This window comes from Haliotis rubra, unplaced genomic scaffold (assembly GCF_003918875.1).
Source record: "Haliotis rubra isolate DU_JTF1 unplaced genomic scaffold, ASM391887v1 Scf1224, whole genome shotgun sequence".
Lineage (NCBI taxonomy): Eukaryota > Metazoa > Mollusca > Gastropoda > Lepetellida > Haliotidae > Haliotis > Haliotis rubra.
Genome location: NW_025765142.1, coordinates 38,686 through 60,754, shown reverse-complemented (window position 1 = coordinate 60,754; position 22,069 = coordinate 38,686). Strand labels below are relative to the sequence as shown.

Genomic DNA, 22,069 nt, shown 5'->3' with positions numbered 1-22,069 from the left:
CCTCATAATCATGTGAGCAGGAACAAGAAGCATTACTAGAAATGAAATGATTATATTTATCACTGTTTTAGTCACTGCATCCCAGTGTAAGACGACAGTGTATTATTTGACAGAAACAACTACCAAATTCAAGATCGAACATTGTGTTGGAACTTGTGGTGTGAATACATGTATTACACTATTTATTCATGTGTCCTAAATATAATAGCATACGATATGAATCATATTTTTATGCGAAAGATTTCTCCCTGCTGGACGTGCTGAATGGTAATAACTCAGTATCAAATCCGACGAATATGGATAGTCTACAGTCAGTGCATCAATGCATTATTACATCAAACGATCTGATTCACAAAAGTCTTGTAGTTTATGTTATTTTCTTATCTGTATGACCTGGCCACGAAATAAAACAAAGATAATTTATGAAAATCCAAGATTGCTGTCATTCAGAGATAATTTGTTCTTATTTTCACTTTTTTTCAACTTGTTATAATTATAACCTATAACATTATGTATATATGTGAACCGATGCGTGTATTATGGAGCGGCATTAACATCAGCGATTTATGATTTGTTTGCCAATCCTTTTCGTTTCCGAATAAAATATGTTTAAATCATTACAATGCAACATTACCCAGAAGGCATAGCTGTCTAGTCAGACTTTGTGATTGATTCATGAAAGGTCCAGTGTTGGACGATGACGGGTCATGTCTCCGGGGTTGAGAAAATTTCTTTCTCTCTGGGAGTGGCATGCATGTCACAAGAACATATTCAAAACGCCTGTCTCACCTGTTTACAGTCAAAGACTAAAAATATCACATTTGATCATTTTAAAAGTTACATTTGTATAAGATATTCTGCCACATATTCGATTAAACACTCAAGTCGACATATCGGATGTTCGAGTAACCTCTGGAGTGCACTCACATGTGCACTCACTGTGAACGATGATATTACACGTAGACATAAGGGTTACTATATATGAGGAGGCATACGCGTAGACATAAGGGTTACTATATATGAGGAGGCATACGCGTAGACATATGGGTTACTATATATGAGGAGGCATACAAGTAGACATAAGGGTTACTATATACGAGGAGGCATACAAGTAGACATACAAGGGTTACTATATACAAGGAGGCATACAACTATATATGAGGGAGGCATACACGTAGGGTTACATAAGGGCTACACGTAGACATATATATATGAGTATAAGAGGGTTACTATATACGCATACAAGTAGACATAAGGGTTACTATATACGAGGAGGCATACATAAGGGTTAGTAGACATAATACAAGGGTTACTATGTATAGGGAGGATGAAGGCATACAAGTAGACATAAGGGTTACTATATACGAGGAGGCATACAAGTAGACATAAGGGTTACTATATACGAGGAGGCATACATATATGAGGGAGTGAACATAAGGGTTACTATATACGAGGAGGCATACACGTAGACATAAGGGTTACTATATACGAGGAGGCATACAAGTAGACATAAGGGTTACTATATACGAGAAGGCATACAAGTAGACATAAGGGTTACTATATACGAGGAGGCATACAAGTAGACAGGTTTAGGGTTACTATATACGAGGAGGCATACACGTAGACATATGGGTTACTATATACGAGGAGGCATACAAGTAGATATAAGGGTTACTATATACGAGGAGGCATACACGTAGACATATGGGTTACTATATACGAGGAGGCATACAAGTAGACATAAGGGTTACTATATGTAAAAAGCAGAACAGAGCCGTTCTCTGGGTCCGTGTATTGTATTTATACTGAAGACGGTAGACCTAAACAATAAAACAAAAACATTCAACATACATGGTAACATCATGGATGGCCTGTCATAGATGAAACTTGTACATAGTAATCCCATATTATTTTAGATTAGCACAGTGCATAAAAGTACAATATAAACATTCACATGGAAGAATGCATCTTTTACACAAAAAGTCAACTCTACCAATAGCACTTGCATAACTTCCAGCAAAGATGCACGACCCAGTGGGTATGTCACCTCTTATTTAATAGTTTAACACAAGTTAATCTAACTAATAAAATACAATAACTAACATGAAAAATAAATGAAACTTTACACCGTTTTCCAGTTGAGGTATATAAACTCACCCCCAACTACCTTGGATACATCTGTCCACAACCGGACGGGGCTTCCTTGCCTAGTAGGATGCGACTACAATACAATGAGTAAACTGACAGTTTCATGCAAACACATCGTGGCGATAATAATGATGAATTGCATACTTTCTACAAACATTATCACACTTGAGGCTAATCTAAGTGCTCCCGCTAACACGCGGTTCTGAGTGAATAATTACGGTTCACGGAAACTGTAGAATGGCAGTGAGCAAGGGAGATAACTGCTTACGGGGAGTAACAGTACAGCCTAAAATTGTTACTAATTAGTGGATCACTTAATACAAACAACATTTTATACACTATTCGTTCTCACACAACCATTGAGCAAAAACATGCTTTCAAGTTACAATTCTACTCTATAAACATTGATGACAGTACTTTTAAAAATGAAACATTTTCCCCATAACGAGTTATACATGGATGGCTACGAGATAATCACAATTACTCAAACAATCAACTTTCTGATCAATTAAACTTTGCCAGTGGCGGTATCACAGACAAATACACTGTTATAGTGAGTGAGTTTAGATTTACGCCGCACTCAGCACTATTCCAGCTATATGGCGGACACTGTTATAGCATAACAACACAATTGATAAGCGAAGGGAGTGAACTTACTCGTACATAAGTCGGCTCATTAGAGCTGGACAAAAACAATGCGCTCTGTGGTCAAACAACGTGCTGCTCGGCTGGCTGGCTAAAACAAAGGGCCTGCCCTGGGCGCGAGATGAAGCGATAAGAGGAGCGTTTCGGGTAACCTCAAAGTAATTACTTACGGCCTGTTATTATTCTTTTGTGAATGTGTAGAAATTAAAAGGGATCTTAAGCAAAGACCTCAAGTAAAGATGTGAAAATATAGGAAAGGTGACATAAGAAATAACCCCTTAGTCAGGAATGTTTACAAAGTTTTCCGAGCCCTGACGGAGTTTGTCGAAGATAATGTGAGTAAAGACGTATGACTGATGGCACTTTACATATATACGAGGAGGCATACAAGTAGACAGGTTTAGGGTTACTATATACGAGGATGCATACAAGTAGACATACGGGTTACTATATACGAGGATGCATACAAGTAGACAGGTTTAGGGTTACTATATACGAGGAGGCATACACGTAGACATAAGGGTTACTATATACGAGGAGGCATACAAGTAGACAGGTTTAGGGTTACTATATACGAGGAGGCATACACGTAGACATAAGGGTTACTATATACGAGGAGGCATACAAGTAGACAGGTTTAGGGTTACTATATACGAGGAGGCTTACAAGTAGACAGGTTTAGGGTTACTAAATACGTGTAGGCATGCGATTAGACATTAGGGTTACTAAATACGAGTTTTCGTGGAAGTAGACATAATGGCTGCTATATAGAATTAGGCATACCAGGTGTGCTTACTAGTAGGTGAGCTTACGAGTAGGCATTCAAGAAGGCGATAAGGCTACTATATGCGAGAAGGCATGCAAATAGACATAAGGGCTACTACATATGATATTAAAGCATACATTAGAGTATATATATATACGAGTAGGCATACACGTAGCAATTAGGCTAATCATTTAGGAGGAGACATGAAGTAGAAATTATTTACTTAGATTATTAGGCATAGAATGGACATAACATTTGCTATATAATAGTTTCCCTCCCGGTTCGAAAGGTTGACAGTTAGATGAATTGCAAGATGTGGCTCCTAGATCCACTTATGTTATGTATTTGGGTGTCAAAATACAAACAGTTCAATCCCTTGTACATAGATGTCGTCCAGCAGTCCAGTGCAAATAATGGATCGTGTACCACGTTTCATGTGGTTTCAAATTTCAGTAAACAATGTCAATTCCTGGAACTTGGTTGGAAGTGTCAACACTGATAACAATATATCACGTGAAAATTCAGACTGACGTTAACAACCACTCTTACGGGGATATAGAAAGTGTTTTCCTTGAAATGCTAAATGGTTTCATGTTCCTGCGGGTTATAGCGTTCATTCGTCTCATCTCAGATCCGGGATGTCACTGTATATAAGACGCAGCGATGTAACAAGCAAGTCAGCTGTCTCTGGCTTCACTGCGATCTAAAGGAACGACTGACAGGTATGTTCACAGAATCTTGTGTTAAAGTGAAAGTATTATGTTTTAATGAAACTCCGAAAGGTGTGTTAGTCTAGTTTTAACCTTTGGAACTCTGGCATGTTTTAAAAGTTGGAAATGTCACACTTAACTTTCCTGATAACGCTAATTATTAAGGACTCATACTTAGACAAAAGATGTATTTGAAGGTAACGAATTTTGCCGAGCTGTTATTCACGTGTTTACATGCGCTTTCAACACAGCTGAACGATATGGACAGTCATAATTGTGCTCCAGTTATAGGACTGATCACTCTCTACAAACGTATTATTCATATAATTATTATTAACTAATAGGGTTAACTTGTCAAAGAATGTATGTGGCCCGGTTAAGATTGCACTTTCGAACATCGTTGTACGGATTATTTTAAACGTGAATCCGTCTTCATCTTTGTACATTGTAAATGAGCAAATTGCATATTTTTCTGATTTTTGTAGCCACATAACTGCTCACATGACTTGTTCAGGATATGTGCAGTCGAAATGCATATAACAAACTGCTTTTATAGCGAGTTTATATTGGTGGTTCCTGTGAGTTCGTCATAACTTCAGTTTCTTTGTAATTAATGGTATTGTGCTAGCATTTGCAAGTCAGCTTACGTTACTGGGGCCTGGGAGAGAGCGTAGACGACGGAGGATATCAGATAACAGAACTTACTCGTGTGGCGAAATTTGATATCAGCGTTCCTTAGACACAGTATGAAACGTTATTGTACCTCATTGTCTCAGTGATCATGACACTCAACAACATGTACTGGTTACTGGTTGTAGAACTAGGGAAGATGGGGAAGATGCAGTTGTTGACAACACTTGTGGCTGCTGTACTGCTGTCATTTGGGGCCGACGGGTGCCCGCGTGAGTATTTAAGATAACCCTTCTTTACCCACAGTGATTCTCGTGTAATTTTGAGAGGCGGCCTTTAGAATTCACCACCAGAACTGAACTGAACTATATTTTCAACTCAGGCCGCAGACAGCGGCATATGAGGTTACATGTGTGTTACAATGTATAATACATATGGAAATATTTAGATGGAGTATTCTTCCCGACGATTTTTAAAACCATTTATAAATGATATTACAGAATAGAGCGAGTTTTCTAAGAATACCTATCTTGTTCTTATTGAATAGTGTATACATTTTATGAAAATTTGGTCTGGTAGAAAGCTATGGCTTTAAATATGAAATTTTAACTCTTGCATTTATAAAGTGAGAACAAACAACTACATAATGAAATTCATCGCCAATGTTGTTACCATTACAACGTTTACATACTTTGCAAATACGTCATAATACCTTTTGACGTAATTTGTAAAAATTAGTTTTTAAAAGCACTGGCAAAACAACGCCCTGTGACGCCTGACTGTTGCTGGATTATAGATTGTCTAATCTCCCCTCGGAACAGGAGAAAGTCAAAGGGACTGTATGAGACATTGTACTTTATTGCACCCGTTGTTATGCTACATGAGTATTGTGATGCATCAGGATATGTCAGCGCTTTTAGGTTCCAGTCAACCTTCCCAGTGTGACGGAACTGCTCATGGTTATTTCATTAACTCATGACATGCAACACAGTTTATCAAGTGAAAAGCTTAACATATGAGATAGATATGTATCACATACAGCTGCTATTCCTTTAACTACAATATAAAAGGATTTTACGTTTCTTATCGATATTTTTCCTGCACTGCTTGTGGTTCAGCCTACGTGGAACTTGAGACGACCACAACGTACAACTACCAGTCCCTTCTCCAACAGGGTGTGGTGTTAACGCCTGGAGCCACGTCGTTCAAGTTCAAGGTAAATCAGGAACTGACGTCATGCGGGCTTATAAGTATTATTTTGGATTCCTGTATAAAAGGAAAGTCTAACTATTTCATTCATTGTGATCATAAGACGATAATATATTGGAAAACATAAACTTGTTCTGTAAATTCGGAGTTGTAACCTTGAATCGTTTTCTCCGAGATCAGCGCGTCAGTGTTATTTAAGGGCGATGGGGTAGCCTAGTGGTTAAAGATTCCGCCTCTCGAACAGACGACGCAGATGACGCGGGTTTGATTCCCCACATGAGTAGAATGTGTGAAGCCCATTTCTGGTTCCCCCGCACCGATATTGCTGGAATATTGCTAAAGGCGGCGTAAACCCATACTCACTCACTCACTCAATGTTATTTACAGGTGAGAAAAAGATGATTACAAATATTGTACATAGTAATGGTGTTAAAGGTCAGTTGTCTTCTCCAAGGTCCGCGCGTCAAGCGATGCTCACGTGGCCCTGCTACAGGATGATGGAGTAACCGATCGGTATATATACGAGATTGTGATTGGCGGATGGAGAAACACCCAATCAGTGATCAGAACAGGCATGCAGCATGACAACAGGGTGACAGCTCGCCACCGACCTCTGAGTGCAACTCGGTTCCGTGATTTCTGGATTTCTTGGGATAGCGGTGTGATCTCTGTTGGAACTGGCACGGCTGTTGGAGCTGGGAGGTTCATGTCGTGGAGAGACCCCTCCCCTCACCCCGTCAGGTACATCGCTGTGTCGACTGGATGGGGGTCAACGGGTGTGTGGAGGTTTGGTAAGTAGTTTGGCGTGACCGTTATTAGTAAACTAGTAGCCTCTAGGTGGCTGAGCGAGTTATGCGTAAAAGCTTACAGTACTTCACCAATTGGTAGACGCTGATTGTAGACGCTCACACAATTTTACGAAGAGCTAGCAATTGTATCTAATGCAACTCCACGAATACAAGTGAACTACTCGTAAACTACAAGCAATTTATGTGTGAAGCCCATATCTGGTGTCCCCCGCCGTGATTTTGCTGGAATATTGCTAAAAACAACGTAAACGTAAACTCACTCAGTACATCCTAAATCATTTAAAAAGTTCCATTGCACAACACAGCACTACAACTGTCCTGACCCTATTTTCCCTGCTGCATGTTGCTGCCAATAGATTTTGTGTTGCTATGTTCATGTTACAGAGCCCAACGTTCCATCAGCTTGTCTGGAAACGGGTAACGACTACCACTACCATTCCCTCGAGGATCTCGGTTTTCACCTCAACGGACAAACATCCTTCACCTTCTGGGTAAAGACCACTAATGACGCTCACATCGCGTTGCTTAGCAACAGGGACAACTACGATCACAGCATGTTCGAAATCGTCATAGGAGGCTGGCGAAACACCCAGTCCGTCATCAGAAACAGGAAGCAAGGACCAAATCTTGCTTCTGTGCACCACATGCCGCTTTCTGGAAGCAAGCATCAGCCATTCTGGATAAGCCTCAGTGGTAGTAGGATCTCCGTAGGTTCTGGCAGAGTGGTCGGGAGACGTACCTTCCTGTCGTGGATAGACCAATCAGTAACACAGATCAGATATGTGAGCGTGGCAACTGGATGGGGCTCCACAGGAAAATGGATTTTCTGTAAGTAAACCTCATGACGTTACTGACAAATTGTTTGTTGTTTCACCTCAGGTTTTAATACAAGCCGTGCAGTCGTCTGGTATTCCACTATTAACTTCTTTGAGTAGCATTTCAAAATGTCTGTGATGAACAACGAGGAGAGTTCTATGGATATACAACTTCTTTAGTATAAATATGAGTGACGTTTCTGTGTAGCTACTAACACCGTTAAGCATCCAAATGGTGTGAGATCAAGATATATCACCAAGGTGATATTGCTACTATGAAATGACATCCAATTGCTTGATTACGGTTTTGTAGCTACACTGAAATGTCACTCACATCAAGAATAAAACAGCTGTATATCCACAGATCTCTGCCCATTGTATTTATTCCATTATTGTTGCTTGCATTCAGTAGACATGTGGCTTACACTACAAAGCAAATACTTCTGGTTACCGCTATCTGTCAGTTGCATCTCTCACGCATTGTACAGCTGGAATAGTCACAAGTGACCACATGGTTTTGATATTTCTGTCGGTGTCTCCTTTACGTATTTATACAGATAAAGAAACTAGAAATATAAAGTTTATAGAAATGTGCTACAAAATTATACATGGTGCAAGTTCTAACATATTTCATTCCTGGCAGTATTGTTTTCAATCATCCAAATAGTGTGAGATCAAGATATTTCCAAGGAAGTATTGCTACAATGGAATGACAGATTGCTTGTTGACCATTGTGATGTTATCGGTTACTATGATATCACAATCAATCAGTCTGAAACTCGTCAGCAGTACGTTTTACACACAAGTCATTGCACGTGACCTATTTTGAAACGATTGATGTTTTTCATTACGAGTTTAAGATTTTAAACCCCAAGGTTTACGTTCTCAATAATAGTTTAAGATTTTAAGGTGTACATAGATGTTGTAAGCTTTCGTCGTGTCGATTATTTGATGAAAATATACTCTGGTGACTTTTGCTTGGTTTGCATTAATGAAATATGCAAGGGTCGCTCATGGCAAAATGTTGTCCGTTTCAGAGTCAGTCGATCCACAAAGAAGACAACAGGACTTTTCACTATTGTGAGCATGGGGCAGCGGATACCTGGCCCCACCTGTAGACATATGCATATGCATAAACATACATTCTAATTCATAGGCAAAATAATACAGCCTTCCAAATATGAAGGATAATACTTTTTTCTGCTTATTCTGTTTTAAACAGATTTATTCTTGTATTTACTAAGAAAGTGTAATTCCAAATACAACTTATGTTAACTTATGTTAGATTTCTTTTTATCTGATATAGTGGATTAATATTTGTTCTGCTAATTCTGTTTTTAACAGATTTATTCTTTATCTGATATAGTGGATTAATACCTTTTCTGCTAATTCTGTTTTAAACAGATCTATTCTTATCTGATATAGTGGATTGATACTTTTTCTGCTTTTAATTCTGTTTAAACAGATTTATTCTTTATCTGATATAGAAATCCAGTAAGTCCTAACATTCATCACAATTATTGTATTCAATTTATTTACAGTATTCTTGTCCGTGCTGTTATGTACAAAATACAACGTGCATAAATTGTTTCGTACTGAAATAAAATTACTGAAATGTGGATGGGTTTGTGTTATACCAAATAACGTTGGTGTAATGTATACTTTATACCGCACTCAACATGGCTGCATTGTTCGGGGTATGACCTTGACATTTGTATATCTACCACCGATTCATGGTAGTTAAATTAGAATATCTTACCTCAAACAGAAAGGTTGTTTTCTGATTAACTAAGCGCTCTTCTATTATTTTCAATGTGCCCCGCTTACAAGCCAGTAACATTTTCTGTTACCCTTTGGGAATGTCGAATTGTGGGGATTAATTTGGTACTTCGTGTTAGTAATTCTTTATCTCGAATAATTGAGTGACGTATGATATACGGAAATAACCGATGTTTTGGAAATGCAAATCGATGGAAAGGAGATAACTCTAAATTTGTTTGACGTCGGTATTGGCTAATTGCCTAACTCTGGTACTCCTTGTTATGATTCGATACCCGTGCTTCAAACAGTTCAAAATTAAAATTGAGGTGTTCGGTAAAGATAAATACGTTGTTCATTCGTCCCTCAGGGCGCGTGGGTTGATGTACCCTCTATGTTTGTTTGTGTTCCCGTCATAGAGGGTACATCAACCCACGTGCCCCGAGGCAAACACTTTTCATACTATTCAACTGCCAGGAATATCTCTTCTTAATGCTCTTAACTCATTAAGGCCGAGAGACGCATATATGGGGCAAATTAATCAGCTCCTCACAGCGAGTGACGTGTTTATGGGGCAGGTAATAAGCAGTTTCTCACAGCGAGAGCCACATACAGTCGTCAACAGAAAGCACCTCTTATTCAGCGAGAGACGCACATGTGTGTTGTACTTTTTAAAAATCGCACTGTACCTATTATTTCAACCAATTTAGCAGTACTGAGCAAATGTTAGCTTTTCTTACGGGAGATCCCACCTTTAGTATCAATCAGAAGAAGTATTTAAAGTGATTTGATAACAATTGCTAATCATTATCATAGGCTTGTACAGCGTTTAGCAAATGGACGCATGTCGGCGAGAAAGGGGATTATGATGTTTTACAGAGGTAAGCGTCTGGTACTCTTCCTTGGGAATGGATACTAAAATACTTCGTATGCACCTTGATTGAATTAGATGTAATGGTTTAGAGGTTACTAAAATTATATTTCCTTCAACTACCTAATAAATAGGAAACAATATACGAAATTTCAAGGACATACAAAGAATTCAAACACAATAGAATAGTTTGAATTTACTTTTTAGGCATCATTACGTTGTCATGTTTCATATACTGAAACATAATGTATAAACACAAGTAATTATACATCCAAGCTCGAATAGATTAAACATAATTGAACTTACTAATTTGAAGTTTACTGAATTGTAACTAGTTGTTTCCCATAATCTAAAGTTCGTAATGTTACCTAAGCGAATATAAAGTGATAAGTCGCGCCTTTGCATCGAATACATATATACATGTCAGTGTTATTACAACAATGAAATGTTTTACTACGTTTGTTACAAAAGACAGTAAGTTGGTAATTCAAAACATTGTCACACATGGACAGAAGTAATATCGTAAGTTATTACAAGACAAGACAAAGATTTTTCAAGCATTAGGTCAAAGATCCATGCCAATACAATATATATATATATATTGAATATTTGCCTGTGCACATGGCGATGTACGCATATAAAGAGAGCAATCACATTGTTATTATCATTATAGCCCAAGAGTGAGGATATGTATGGACGATTTACAAAAATTCAACTTTGTTTCTTTCATTTAAAGATATGATAAATACACTTTGCAACTTTGCAATTGTGGTGGCATTTCTTCAAAACTGTTTTCACCTTTTAACAGATTTGATAAACTATAGAATTTAACAGACTTATAATTTTCCAATAAAGGTGTTTGTACTGATAAATGCTGTTTAACGTATTTCACACATATATAATACATGATTTTTCAATAAATCAAGAGAGGACATGGTACTCATCTTCTATTTCGTTTGTACAAAGGGACATAATCCAGAGTCCCTCTTCGCTCCTCTTCTCCTCTGTCTTTGTGCTTACTGTACAAAACTTCGTACTCTAGCAATATCGACATTACTGTTCTTATTAGTCCAGGTTTCTGAAGAGACAAGATAAAAACATATCATGCTCTGTAATGTCCTCTCACAAAGGTGAAAATCATCAAGTTTACTCACCAAGTTGCCATTCACATTCCAGGATATAAACTTGACACGTCCGTGGTACACTTATATGTAAGCCATACAAAGGTATTTCAAGCATTTTTGTTCAAGCTGTTGAAAGTTTCATGTTGATTTGAATTGTCAGTTTTCTATGCAATTTACATGAGCATTCTGTAAAACGTTTGTATTTGATCTGTGTAATTATAAAATCCGGTGCAATTATCACGTGTATCAATCAACTCAGTCTCTATTGATCCATCGTCAATAAAAGCTGGATAGTATATCAGTTACGGTATCGATACACATGCGTATAATCATTCAAGCAGATTACAGTAATGAGATAATTGAACGCCTCTTTCGACCTTGAAATAACAGCCTCCGGTAGAATGCATATGTAGTTACGTCCTTGTTGAAAGGTTTGTCCCGTGACAAGTGTCCCGTGACAGATGCGCTGTTATATCATTGGACATCTTGCTTTATGGAGTCACGCCCCTCTGTGATGTTTATACATGCATGCACATCTGTAATCTTATGAACCTCGTTTGCATTCAGTAAAGATATAGGCACGCCAACCTTCATAAATATTGGGGTGGGGGTGTCAACTGCAAGTTTATACACTATAATAATTCAGTATAGTGTCACCTCGTGAATTCTGTAATGCGTGTACTCTAGTTTGGATAGCCATTCGTATCAAGGTGAAGATTATATTTACATGTACAGCAAACCATTATGTTTTATGTACTAGTTGTGTGCATAAAATGTATATGAAAATAAATACTACCTCTACTCAGTGGTTGGATTTCAATCGCTTTGTTTTACTTATCGAAAAACACTAAAATGAGGACAAATAAACTCGCCAAAGTGACTATCTACTCCTATTTGTCTTATGTGTATATTTCATACATCGTTACCAGTGTGTATGTTTACAATACACAAACTGTTACATGATAGCTTGAGTTGATAAAGCCGAAACCCAGCATATCGACTGGTCAAGGATATAGCCAATAACTAATCTCTATCCAAGCTGCTGAGTGACCAAACGTGCTCTTCAGAAATTTCGCCCACGCCCCATCACCTGTCCTTTCCTCTGTGACAGGTATCTCATGATACGTTTGGTCGCAGACAACATATGACCAGCCACTGCATTGAACAGTTGAGATACCGAACGTTCTATTCGGGAAATGTGATGACGCCCTATCACGTGACTCCTTGTTTTATGTCTATGCAAGGAATATGTAGTATACATTTTGTATATGTATGTTTGTATGTTCACGTATGTTTTCTGCATTAAATCTGTATGAAATAAAGTGCAATGCTATGAATGTGCTTTGTGCTAGTCACAGACTAGCGTTATAGTACTTTCATTAAAATAATTCGTAAACACTAGAAATGTATCGGCAAAACCGCTATTTTCGTCGAAGATTATAAAGTATGAAAGTAAATTCTTCTTTACAGTATGTCATTGTCATAGATGTTTTGTAAATTTAAACCTCACACAATGATATAAGAGAGAGAATTTGTTAACGTGTGTCTCATCTGTTACATACAAAGAATACATGTGTATGCATATTGACAGACAGACAGACAGATAAGTATTTGTTAACATCTGTATGAAAAATAAATATACTCTCAGCTGTTTGGAAACCATGTCTAAAACCTGCTTGCTCTGGGGTGAAAAAACTCTTCTTGCTCAGCCCATGCATACAATCTGCTGTTAATGACTTTACCAAATATCTTTCCTGAGACTTCCAAAAGTGTATTCCTTTTTATGTAGAGGAATAACAACACCTAGAGTCTAGGCTGACGGGTATGAAGATGGTATGGCATTGAATAAAAAATGCAACATTTGGAAGCAACTGATTGGAGCATTTTTTAAGAACTCTATGCTAATACCACTAAACCCCGGCGGCGCTTTACCAGACTGCATACCATCTACGGCATCGACAACTTCCTGCATGGATATTTCCCTATCAGTGTATTCCTGATCTACAGTAGGGGTAATGAAATCAACATCGATAGAGTCTACAAACGTTTGAACTAGTTCATAAAACTCTGCCTCAACATTTGACGTGCAAACACCTCTAAACAACGTTTTAAAGTAGTCAACCCACACAGAAGCATTAATCTTGTTCAGTTTAAAAGAACGTTTCTGATTAATGATTGCCCAGAATTATTTATTATCCCTCGTACTCAAGGCTTTATTAGGTGTTTCAACATACTCTTGAAACTGGCAAGACATTTTTGATGAACAAAGCTGCTTATAAGACTTCCACGCATCGATATACCGTTGTCTATCACTGAAACTGTTACTTGTATGAAATGCACGAAGAAAACGACGAGCCTCACAACGAGCTCCAATGCATTCTCCATCAAACCAGTTAGCTCCCCTGGCACCTGAAGAAACAACTTTTTTACAATGCATAGGCGGATCGAGAGGGGGGTGGGTGGGGTACAGGGGTGCGCACCCTCACTTTTGTCCTAGAAGTTTATTAAATTACTATTGAAACTCTCGTAAAAACGAAGTGTGCAACCCAACACCCCTTTCTCAAGAGTGGGCGACTCCACCACCCCCCCACCCCTTTCTAAAAAAGCTGTATCCGCCCCTGCAATGCTCAGCACACGACTGTATCAAAGTAAGAAACAAATTCAAAGCTTGGGATATTTCACCATTATCCACCAACGAGGAGAATACATTGATATCTTCAAGACTAACTTTGTCCCAATTTCCATCAGACAGGGCTGGAATGCTCAGTGTTAACAGAGAGAGTAAACTGTAGGAGGATGTGAAGATTCCACTTCATCATCAGTATCAAAACTGTTAAACAGTTCAAAGGCATTTTCTTTACAGAGATCATAGTCTACAATACTTTGTCCATTATTTGTAAAGCACGTAATTTTGCCAATACCCTTATCGTTAAACAAACGACCATTACAAATTACGTCCTGTAGTATTACAAAAAGTCAACAGCTGATGTGCACGTTTGTTGGTTACACAGTCCTGGGATACACGTGGCTCAATCCCTTCATCAGATTGGTAGCTTATGTCCTCGTCAATTGGTAGATAGGAGGGGTCATCGTTAATTATAATAATATGAAACGTGCAATGAGCAGTGGATGTGTATCTTTAACCACATTATTTATGTACAACAACTGTTCAATAGAGTTACACATTTTGATATCTCTATACTGATATATGTTAAAATTCCACCTGAATTCCGAATAGCACGATCAGATTTAGTGCTAACTTGGCTATATTGGACATAGCCAGAAAGGGTGATAGTATCTTCCTTACTAACCCATGTTTCAACCAATGAAATGATATAAAAGTCTTCAGAAATTAATATACGTTAGTTGGAACTTTCGTCTTAGGCCTTCGATTTTCCAATATGACTCATTGAAACATGTTTTTTGAGTAACATGGGCCTTGGTCACGCCCCTATTTCTTACTGGATTGTCGTGTTGTATATCATCCACGTTTCCAGTGTTTTCACATGTTGAATATCATTACCTGAACTATTGAGATTGTATAGCTGGTCATCAACTTCAATATGGCAAATTTATTTTCTGATCTGGCCTTGTCCATAAATGGTTTCAGTTTTTTACGGGTAAGCCGAACTTTCTCACTGTACTTGTGATGTGCGAATAGGATGATCCTTTAAACACTTTGATGCAGCACGTGCGCTATTCAGAGCGAAACTACACACAGTTTGTGTATGTGTATGAACACATTCAACATTTGTGTTTATTTAATGCAAACATAAAAAACACCATATGTTTAACAAACGGGGATATATTTACTGTTTGTGTCTATTCATTCTGTGGTACCCTAATTTGCTTTTAGTTTATTACATCGTTGACAACTATTGTCATGACTTGTTTCTTAACACAAAGGAACTCCATTGTTTTCAGGAATTACAATGTTTTTGTATTATGTGTATCAACATTTTACCTAATGCCAAATAACTTGACATCATACGTGTATTTTCTATACACAACGCTTAGTTTAATTCGTTACTGTATATCTTTGTATGAGCACACCCATCATAACACTTGTCTTTCGGTTTTGAAAATGATTGATATTATGCAATATAGACAAGCGGTGGGCTCATTTGTTTCTCATATTCATAGCAAATCTGCCTGTAAATTTAGAAAACAGTGTTATCATTACTCGATATTATGTCTTTATACAAAACAATTTTCTCTGATTATCATTTTCTTCTTTTCACCTGTGGTGATGTTCACCCCAAATCCGGACCATTGCGAAACTCTGATCTTAAGATAATACATTTTAAACATACGGAGTCTTAGAGATAAGCTAGATATACTTCAGGCTGAACTGGAATCATACGATGTCATTTTGTTTTACAGAATCGTGGCTACACCATGGTATAGACAGCAATGATACATATAAAAGAAAAATCTATGATTATACTTCAACCGACATCAGAAACCCTTACTGATGAACTTAGTTCTCTTGATTGGAATACAATACTTCCTTCTCGTGACATGAATCAAGTGGCAGATCAAGTAACCAATACCATGATTAATCTATATAACAAACACGTGCCTAACAAAATTGTTAATTATCAGGCCAAAAGATGTTACCATGTCTGAACAACGAAACTCGGAGTTTGATCTGAAAGACATAATCTATACACAAGATTGCTAAACGGCGCGAGCTTACCTTCCGATTGGGCAAAGTCAGGCTATACCGAAATGGAGCTACATCAATACCCGTCGAACAGCAAAACAACTATATATGCAGACAAAATTGATAAATTAATTAATGATGAAGCATGGAATCAAAGTCTGGTGGTGTCTGATTAAAAATTATTACACAAAGGCAAAATTCAATTCTTAGCTCCTTTCCTCCAGTATTAAATAATGATCAACTTTATCATAATGGCACTGGAATTGCAAATAGAATGAATCAATATTTCACAAACCAAGCAAAAGTTAGGCATCATATCAGACAGGAATATTGAAGAGGTTATTTTGTATACTGATAATTCTTGATGTGACGTTTATCTGAACCAAAACGAAGTTTTATGATATTCTTTCTTCTGTAGATACAACAAAAGCAATAGGTCCAGACGGAATTAGCAATAAGTTTCTGAAAATGAACGCCTCGATTGTTGGCTGCCCCTCTATCAGGGATGTTCTTTAACCAAATGCTTTCTCGAAAATACTTTTCCTCAAGTTTGGAAAGGAAGCCTCTGTGTCTCAATTCATAAAAAAGGTAGAGTAAATGACTGTTCCAATTATAGACCCTTTGCACTCACAAGTTGTCTGCCTAAAGTTTTAAAGTTCGTTTTCAAACATCGTCTTCAATTATTTCAGAGATTAACGATATAGTTTCTAATCTCCAATCAGGAGTTAAACCAGGCGATTCTACTGTTAATCAACTAACGTATTTATATGATTTCATTGCCGGTGAAGTAGATAAAGAAAAGAAATAAGAGCAGTATTTTGTGATGTAAGCAAAACATTTCGACAGGGGTTTAGCGCCTTATTATCATTTATAAATTAAAAAGATATGAGTATAAAGATATGGTAATTTGTTAAAATGGTTTGAGAGTTATCTTGAAAATATAGAACAACTTGTCATAATTAGTGGATTTAGACCTGATACAAAAGCTTGTATTTGCTGGAGTACCCAAGGGTTCAGTATTGGGGCCGCTCTTGTTTATTGGTGTTTATATAAATGATATAGTTGAATGTATAAATAGTAATATACGCCTTCTTGCGGATGATGCTTCTTTATAATGCGATCGTTGATGATCCTGGGCGTAGCTGCTATTGTAATGAACGATGATTTACAGCGAATTGTCGAATGGGCAAAATGGCAAGGTATCTTTTTAATCCCAATAAGACAGAGTCAATATGTTTTACTCCGTAACTGCAGCCAAACTCCAATGCCGAACCTATCCATGAATGGTAATGTAATTAATTCCGTACAAAGTCATAAATATTTAGGTCTTATACTTCAGCATGATTGCTTGCTCATGGAACGAACACGATTAACGACTGTGCTGAAAAAGTTGCACCAATGGTGAGATTGTCAAAGAGAGTCTCAAATATCGTTTAAACCGAAAAACATTAGAAACCATGTACAAAATGCACTTCATATTACCAGTTTTTGATTACTGCAGTCACATGTGGGATAATTGTACTAAACAGCAAGCAGATATACTTCAAAAGCTCAATCTTGATGCTCTAAGAACCGTGTGTGGTCCTGGAAATTCGCCATTGATATCAGCCATCATAAAATATACAAAGAAACTAATTGTCACCCGTTGTGTGTATCGTAGACGGTACCTTCATAAAATGACCATGTTTTACAAAATGGTTAATAACACTACGCGAAGTTACCTTAGTAACCGTGTTTCCGCCTAGAGTGTCAGATATCGTTAGTTATGATCTGCGCAGTGATTCAAATCTTCGAAGACTATAAACTGTAAAATCTGTAAATTATGCGAGGTCCTTTCCTCCCAGATACTGTTAAATTATGGAATTCATTACCGGCTGAACATAGAGAATCACCGTGCTTATCGGAGATTCAAAAATGTACTTTTAAAATAATACTAATATCTACAGTCATTTTTGACTTAAATTTCGGTAGCAGATTTTGTCAAATCATACATTCTCGTCTCCGACTTGAATGTAGTGACCTAAATGCGCACAAATATGAAAAGATTTATCTGTCAACATCATCTTGCTCTTGTGGCCACAACTATGAAGACTCTGCTCATTTTTTCTTCTTCGCATGTACCTTTTACAACGATATACGTGTACGTCAAATCATGTATTTTTACATACTAGAAAAGATTTAATTCAAATCAATTTTGATTGGAAACCAAAGCTGTTCCTCGATAGGAAACAAAGAACTTTTAATTTCAGTGCACTCGTTTATAAATTTATTAGGCAGATTTGATCCAAATAATTTCTTCATATGACATATACTGTTTAACAATGATTGGCGTTATTTCTCGTTTTGCAACATTTATATAATCATTCACATTGTACATTCATTATGACGTATTTTAGCTCTTCCTACTCCCCGGAGTGGTATTCTCATAAGCTTATGCTTGTTTACCAATCGAGGTTCCTTCCTTTGGAAATAAATATGTTTAAATCACTTTGATGCTTGCAGGATAGTCATTTTCTCTGTCTGAAATCTTCAACGTTACAAGGATAAGCCGGGATCCATGGGATTCAGACGGAACACGTTTTACACGTTCCATGTCAACAAAGTCAGTAATATGCATGGTATTTTCAAGATCATCGATTACCTTTCTTGTCGTTTACAGTAGGACTCCTTGGCTGATTCGTCGTTGTTAAAGAATATAAGGTTGTTCTGTCGTGAAGTATTTTCCAACATGTCCAAATTCGTGAGTAGACTATCAACTGTATTTACGTAGTTCCAACATTCTCTGTGGTAAGGATCCGTTCATGGTATGTTCAATGGCGTTGATTCGGTTCGTAAGTTTTAGTGAAGTTTTCGTTTAACTCGGTCCGCATCTCTCTTATTTATTTTATTACCTCTGAAACGCAGAAATCTCCCTCTAATGTGGTTTGTTTCTTCGGTGGGCCAGGATTATGCCTCAACGTCATTAGAAAGTGGTGAGAACAACTTAACAAAGGAACGAACAGCTTTTCAAGAAAGCACTCGCACATCTTAGCCCTTACAGCGCGGGCGCATGTTTGACTTGAGTTGTGCCTTCTTTATCTGGAACAGGATAACAGCTGATTGGAAGCAACCATTTTCGGCATCCAATAGTCTCAAAATCGCAGCCCATATTGTTGACAATAATAATACCTTGAGGTGAGGTAAAGTAGTGGAATTGGGTTTAACGTCGTCATCGAGAATATTTCGCTCATATGACGACGATGCATGCGTAATATGTGCGGCTTGTACTATCCCAAACTTAAGCTGGTTTCTCAGTGCTAGCCCACTGAGATATCCATGCCGCAGTGTAGCATGAAGACTAATTCCAGACTGCATTATACTGACTCCGAGCCGACCAGTCCTTGTTGTACCCATTAATGCCGAGCGCCAGGCAGAGACCCCAACAAGTACCACCATATTTTAACGTCTTTTGGTGCGGGGACGCGGTCGGGGATCGAACCTGCGACCTTCCGCTCTTCCGCGACACCACGGAGGCGAGTCCACAATACCTTGAGTTAATTGCTTGACCTTCAGGTTTTGAAAAGTTATTTATCAACTTCATGAATTTTCGACATTTCGTCAGAGCCCTGGGCCACGTCCTGACTCAACAACAGCTACGCTAAACTGCTGGATTTCACCAAGCAGAAAACCTGTACAAACGATGTTTTCGCTGGTATGTATTTTGTATATCTGCTGATCAATAAAGCGTGATGGGGAATAGAGAGTTGTACCCAACGTAAAGTTATCATAATCGCTTCAGGTTAAAATTAATGAACGAAGGCATTCTTCTTACGTATTTCACTATCATCGCATTGTTTTTACGAAATCGCCAGTTTCTGTAATGTGTTATTACATTGCATATATATACTCATGGAACACGACTAAGGGAACACAAAGAACAAGTGTTCCTTTATTCTCGTCTAGGTTTCTTCACATTGGTATGTATTGCACTTGCGTGAAATCTTAGGAAATAAATACAGGAACACTTGTTCTATCATGTGTTCCCTTTTCGTTTCTATGAGTATATATCTTGACACATATTTATATATTTCACACATTAAATTAGCTGCTCAGCTTGTATGTCACTGTTGTACACGTGGTGCATGTGATAAGAGTGGTGATCAAAATAGCTTCGTAAATACAGATAAAGGCGGTATTGTACCTTGGATCTGTAAGCTTAACTCTATCTGACTGGCATATTACGAGATACTTTGGTCTCTGATTATGTTCGATGCTGATTATCACTTATGACCCTTTGGCAGGTTTAAGATAGTGGAACGTGGTCTGTTTGTTTGCAATCTATTTCTAAACTTACAATAACATCTTACGGTTCCTATATTTGGGGCACAAGAGTGTCCATGGAGCAAGCCAGGTAAAGATTTATCGCGAAACTTCCTTCACCTCGTTGAGTGAAAGGCGGAAATACTTTAAATTGCTAACACTTTATAAAATGTATCATCGTTTATTAGCGGACTATCTGTGTAATCTGTTACCCCAGTTAGTCGGGGAAAATAGTAGTTATCCCTTACGTGATGGCACTAATTTGAGAAGCATTTACTGCCGAACAACAAGATGTGCAAAATCATTCATTCCAGCATAATCAAACCCTGGAATTCACTGCCTCTCGAGGTTAGAAATTGTATGGGACTATCAGATTTTATAAACCCTTATCCAAGAGCAAATAAATGTAATGTTTACTTTGATGTATATTATGGTAGTAGAAACAGTCAAATAAGTCACAGTCGACTGAAACTAGGATGCAGTGATCTTAACTGGGACAATTTCAAAGATATATATCAGAAAACCCGGTCTGCTCTTGTGGGCACCAAATTGAGAATCCTTATCATTATTTCTTTACTTGTACTAAATATACTGAAATCAGAAAGTAAAATGCTTTCTAAAAGGCTAAACTCTTGTATGCCTGTATGTTCGTTTCATTTCTCATTGCAGCGGTATTTATATAAGTGCTAGAATGCTTGTTTACTTTCAACCTAGGCTTCAGAAATAAATATGTTTAAAACCACTTCCATTTCGCTAGAACCATACGTTTCTATGTAACTGCAATGCTGCTCTCGCCGTAGTATTATGAAGAAGAGTTCCGCTCTGGCACTTTAGCCTTAGAAATAGAGCATGGCAGATTGATTGCTAGGAAAATAAGTCCTCGGAATAAAGTCCGTGGTAAAAAGTACCGGAAAAACAGGGTCTGAAACTTTAGTGTTGACATCAAAGTTATTATGTAAAAAGAAAACATAAGGCGTTTGTGTATAATGACTATAACCAAGAACAATGATATTTTAACTGAGCATATCTAATACAGGATTTAACTTGAGTACTGTTTGGCCAAATAAAATGCCATATTTCTTTAGCTGAATGAATCAAACAATAATTGAAGGTGTTCACAAATGGGGATTGTTTTAAAACCAACAAAGAGAGATCAATCCCTCGAGTTTCTCCATGGTGTGGCCAACAATATTACACTTAATAAAAATCTGGCAAATGTCAGCAAATTCTTGCAAAATGTATCAGTGCAGATACAAATTTACATTGTTGTATATCTTGAATAAAAGCATTAAAACCCCACCGAGGTCTAAGATTTTTCTTTAACATTTGTTATAACAAAATAAAAGTGAGGACTTTTAGGGGAGGACTTTTTTCAAGGCAAAAATTAGTACTTCTTTTAAGCTCTCTTTTTTCCAATGACTTTTGACTGAACACCGGGCAGATTTGCATTTCGTCCGAAAACGCCTTCTTCGTGTGCCTGCATTTGGTAAAATGTGGTTGAGAGATGAAATTACACTTTCTCGTTAATTACAGTTTTATTCGATTTTGCCATCTGATATATGGCAAGAAATAGGACTAGATTCATCCAGGTTCTTACGCAGGTTTCAGCACTTGAGCAA

The 22,069-nt window shown here is 37.6% G+C and overlaps 1 protein-coding gene across 1 annotated transcript; it reads left to right on the top strand.

Annotated features, from left to right (window-relative positions):
• The first annotated feature begins 4,448 nt into the window (after positions 1–4,448).
• Positions 4,449–9,351, top strand: LOC124265984. Its single transcript, XM_046700805.1, has 6 exons — positions 4,449–4,466; positions 5,088–5,171; positions 6,018–6,115; positions 6,563–6,899; positions 7,302–7,745; positions 8,770–9,351. Coding segments are annotated over exons 2-6 (954 nt in total). The 5' UTR covers positions 4,449–4,466; positions 5,088–5,098; the 3' UTR covers positions 8,772–9,351.
• The last annotated feature ends 12,718 nt before the right edge of the window (positions 9,352–22,069 follow it).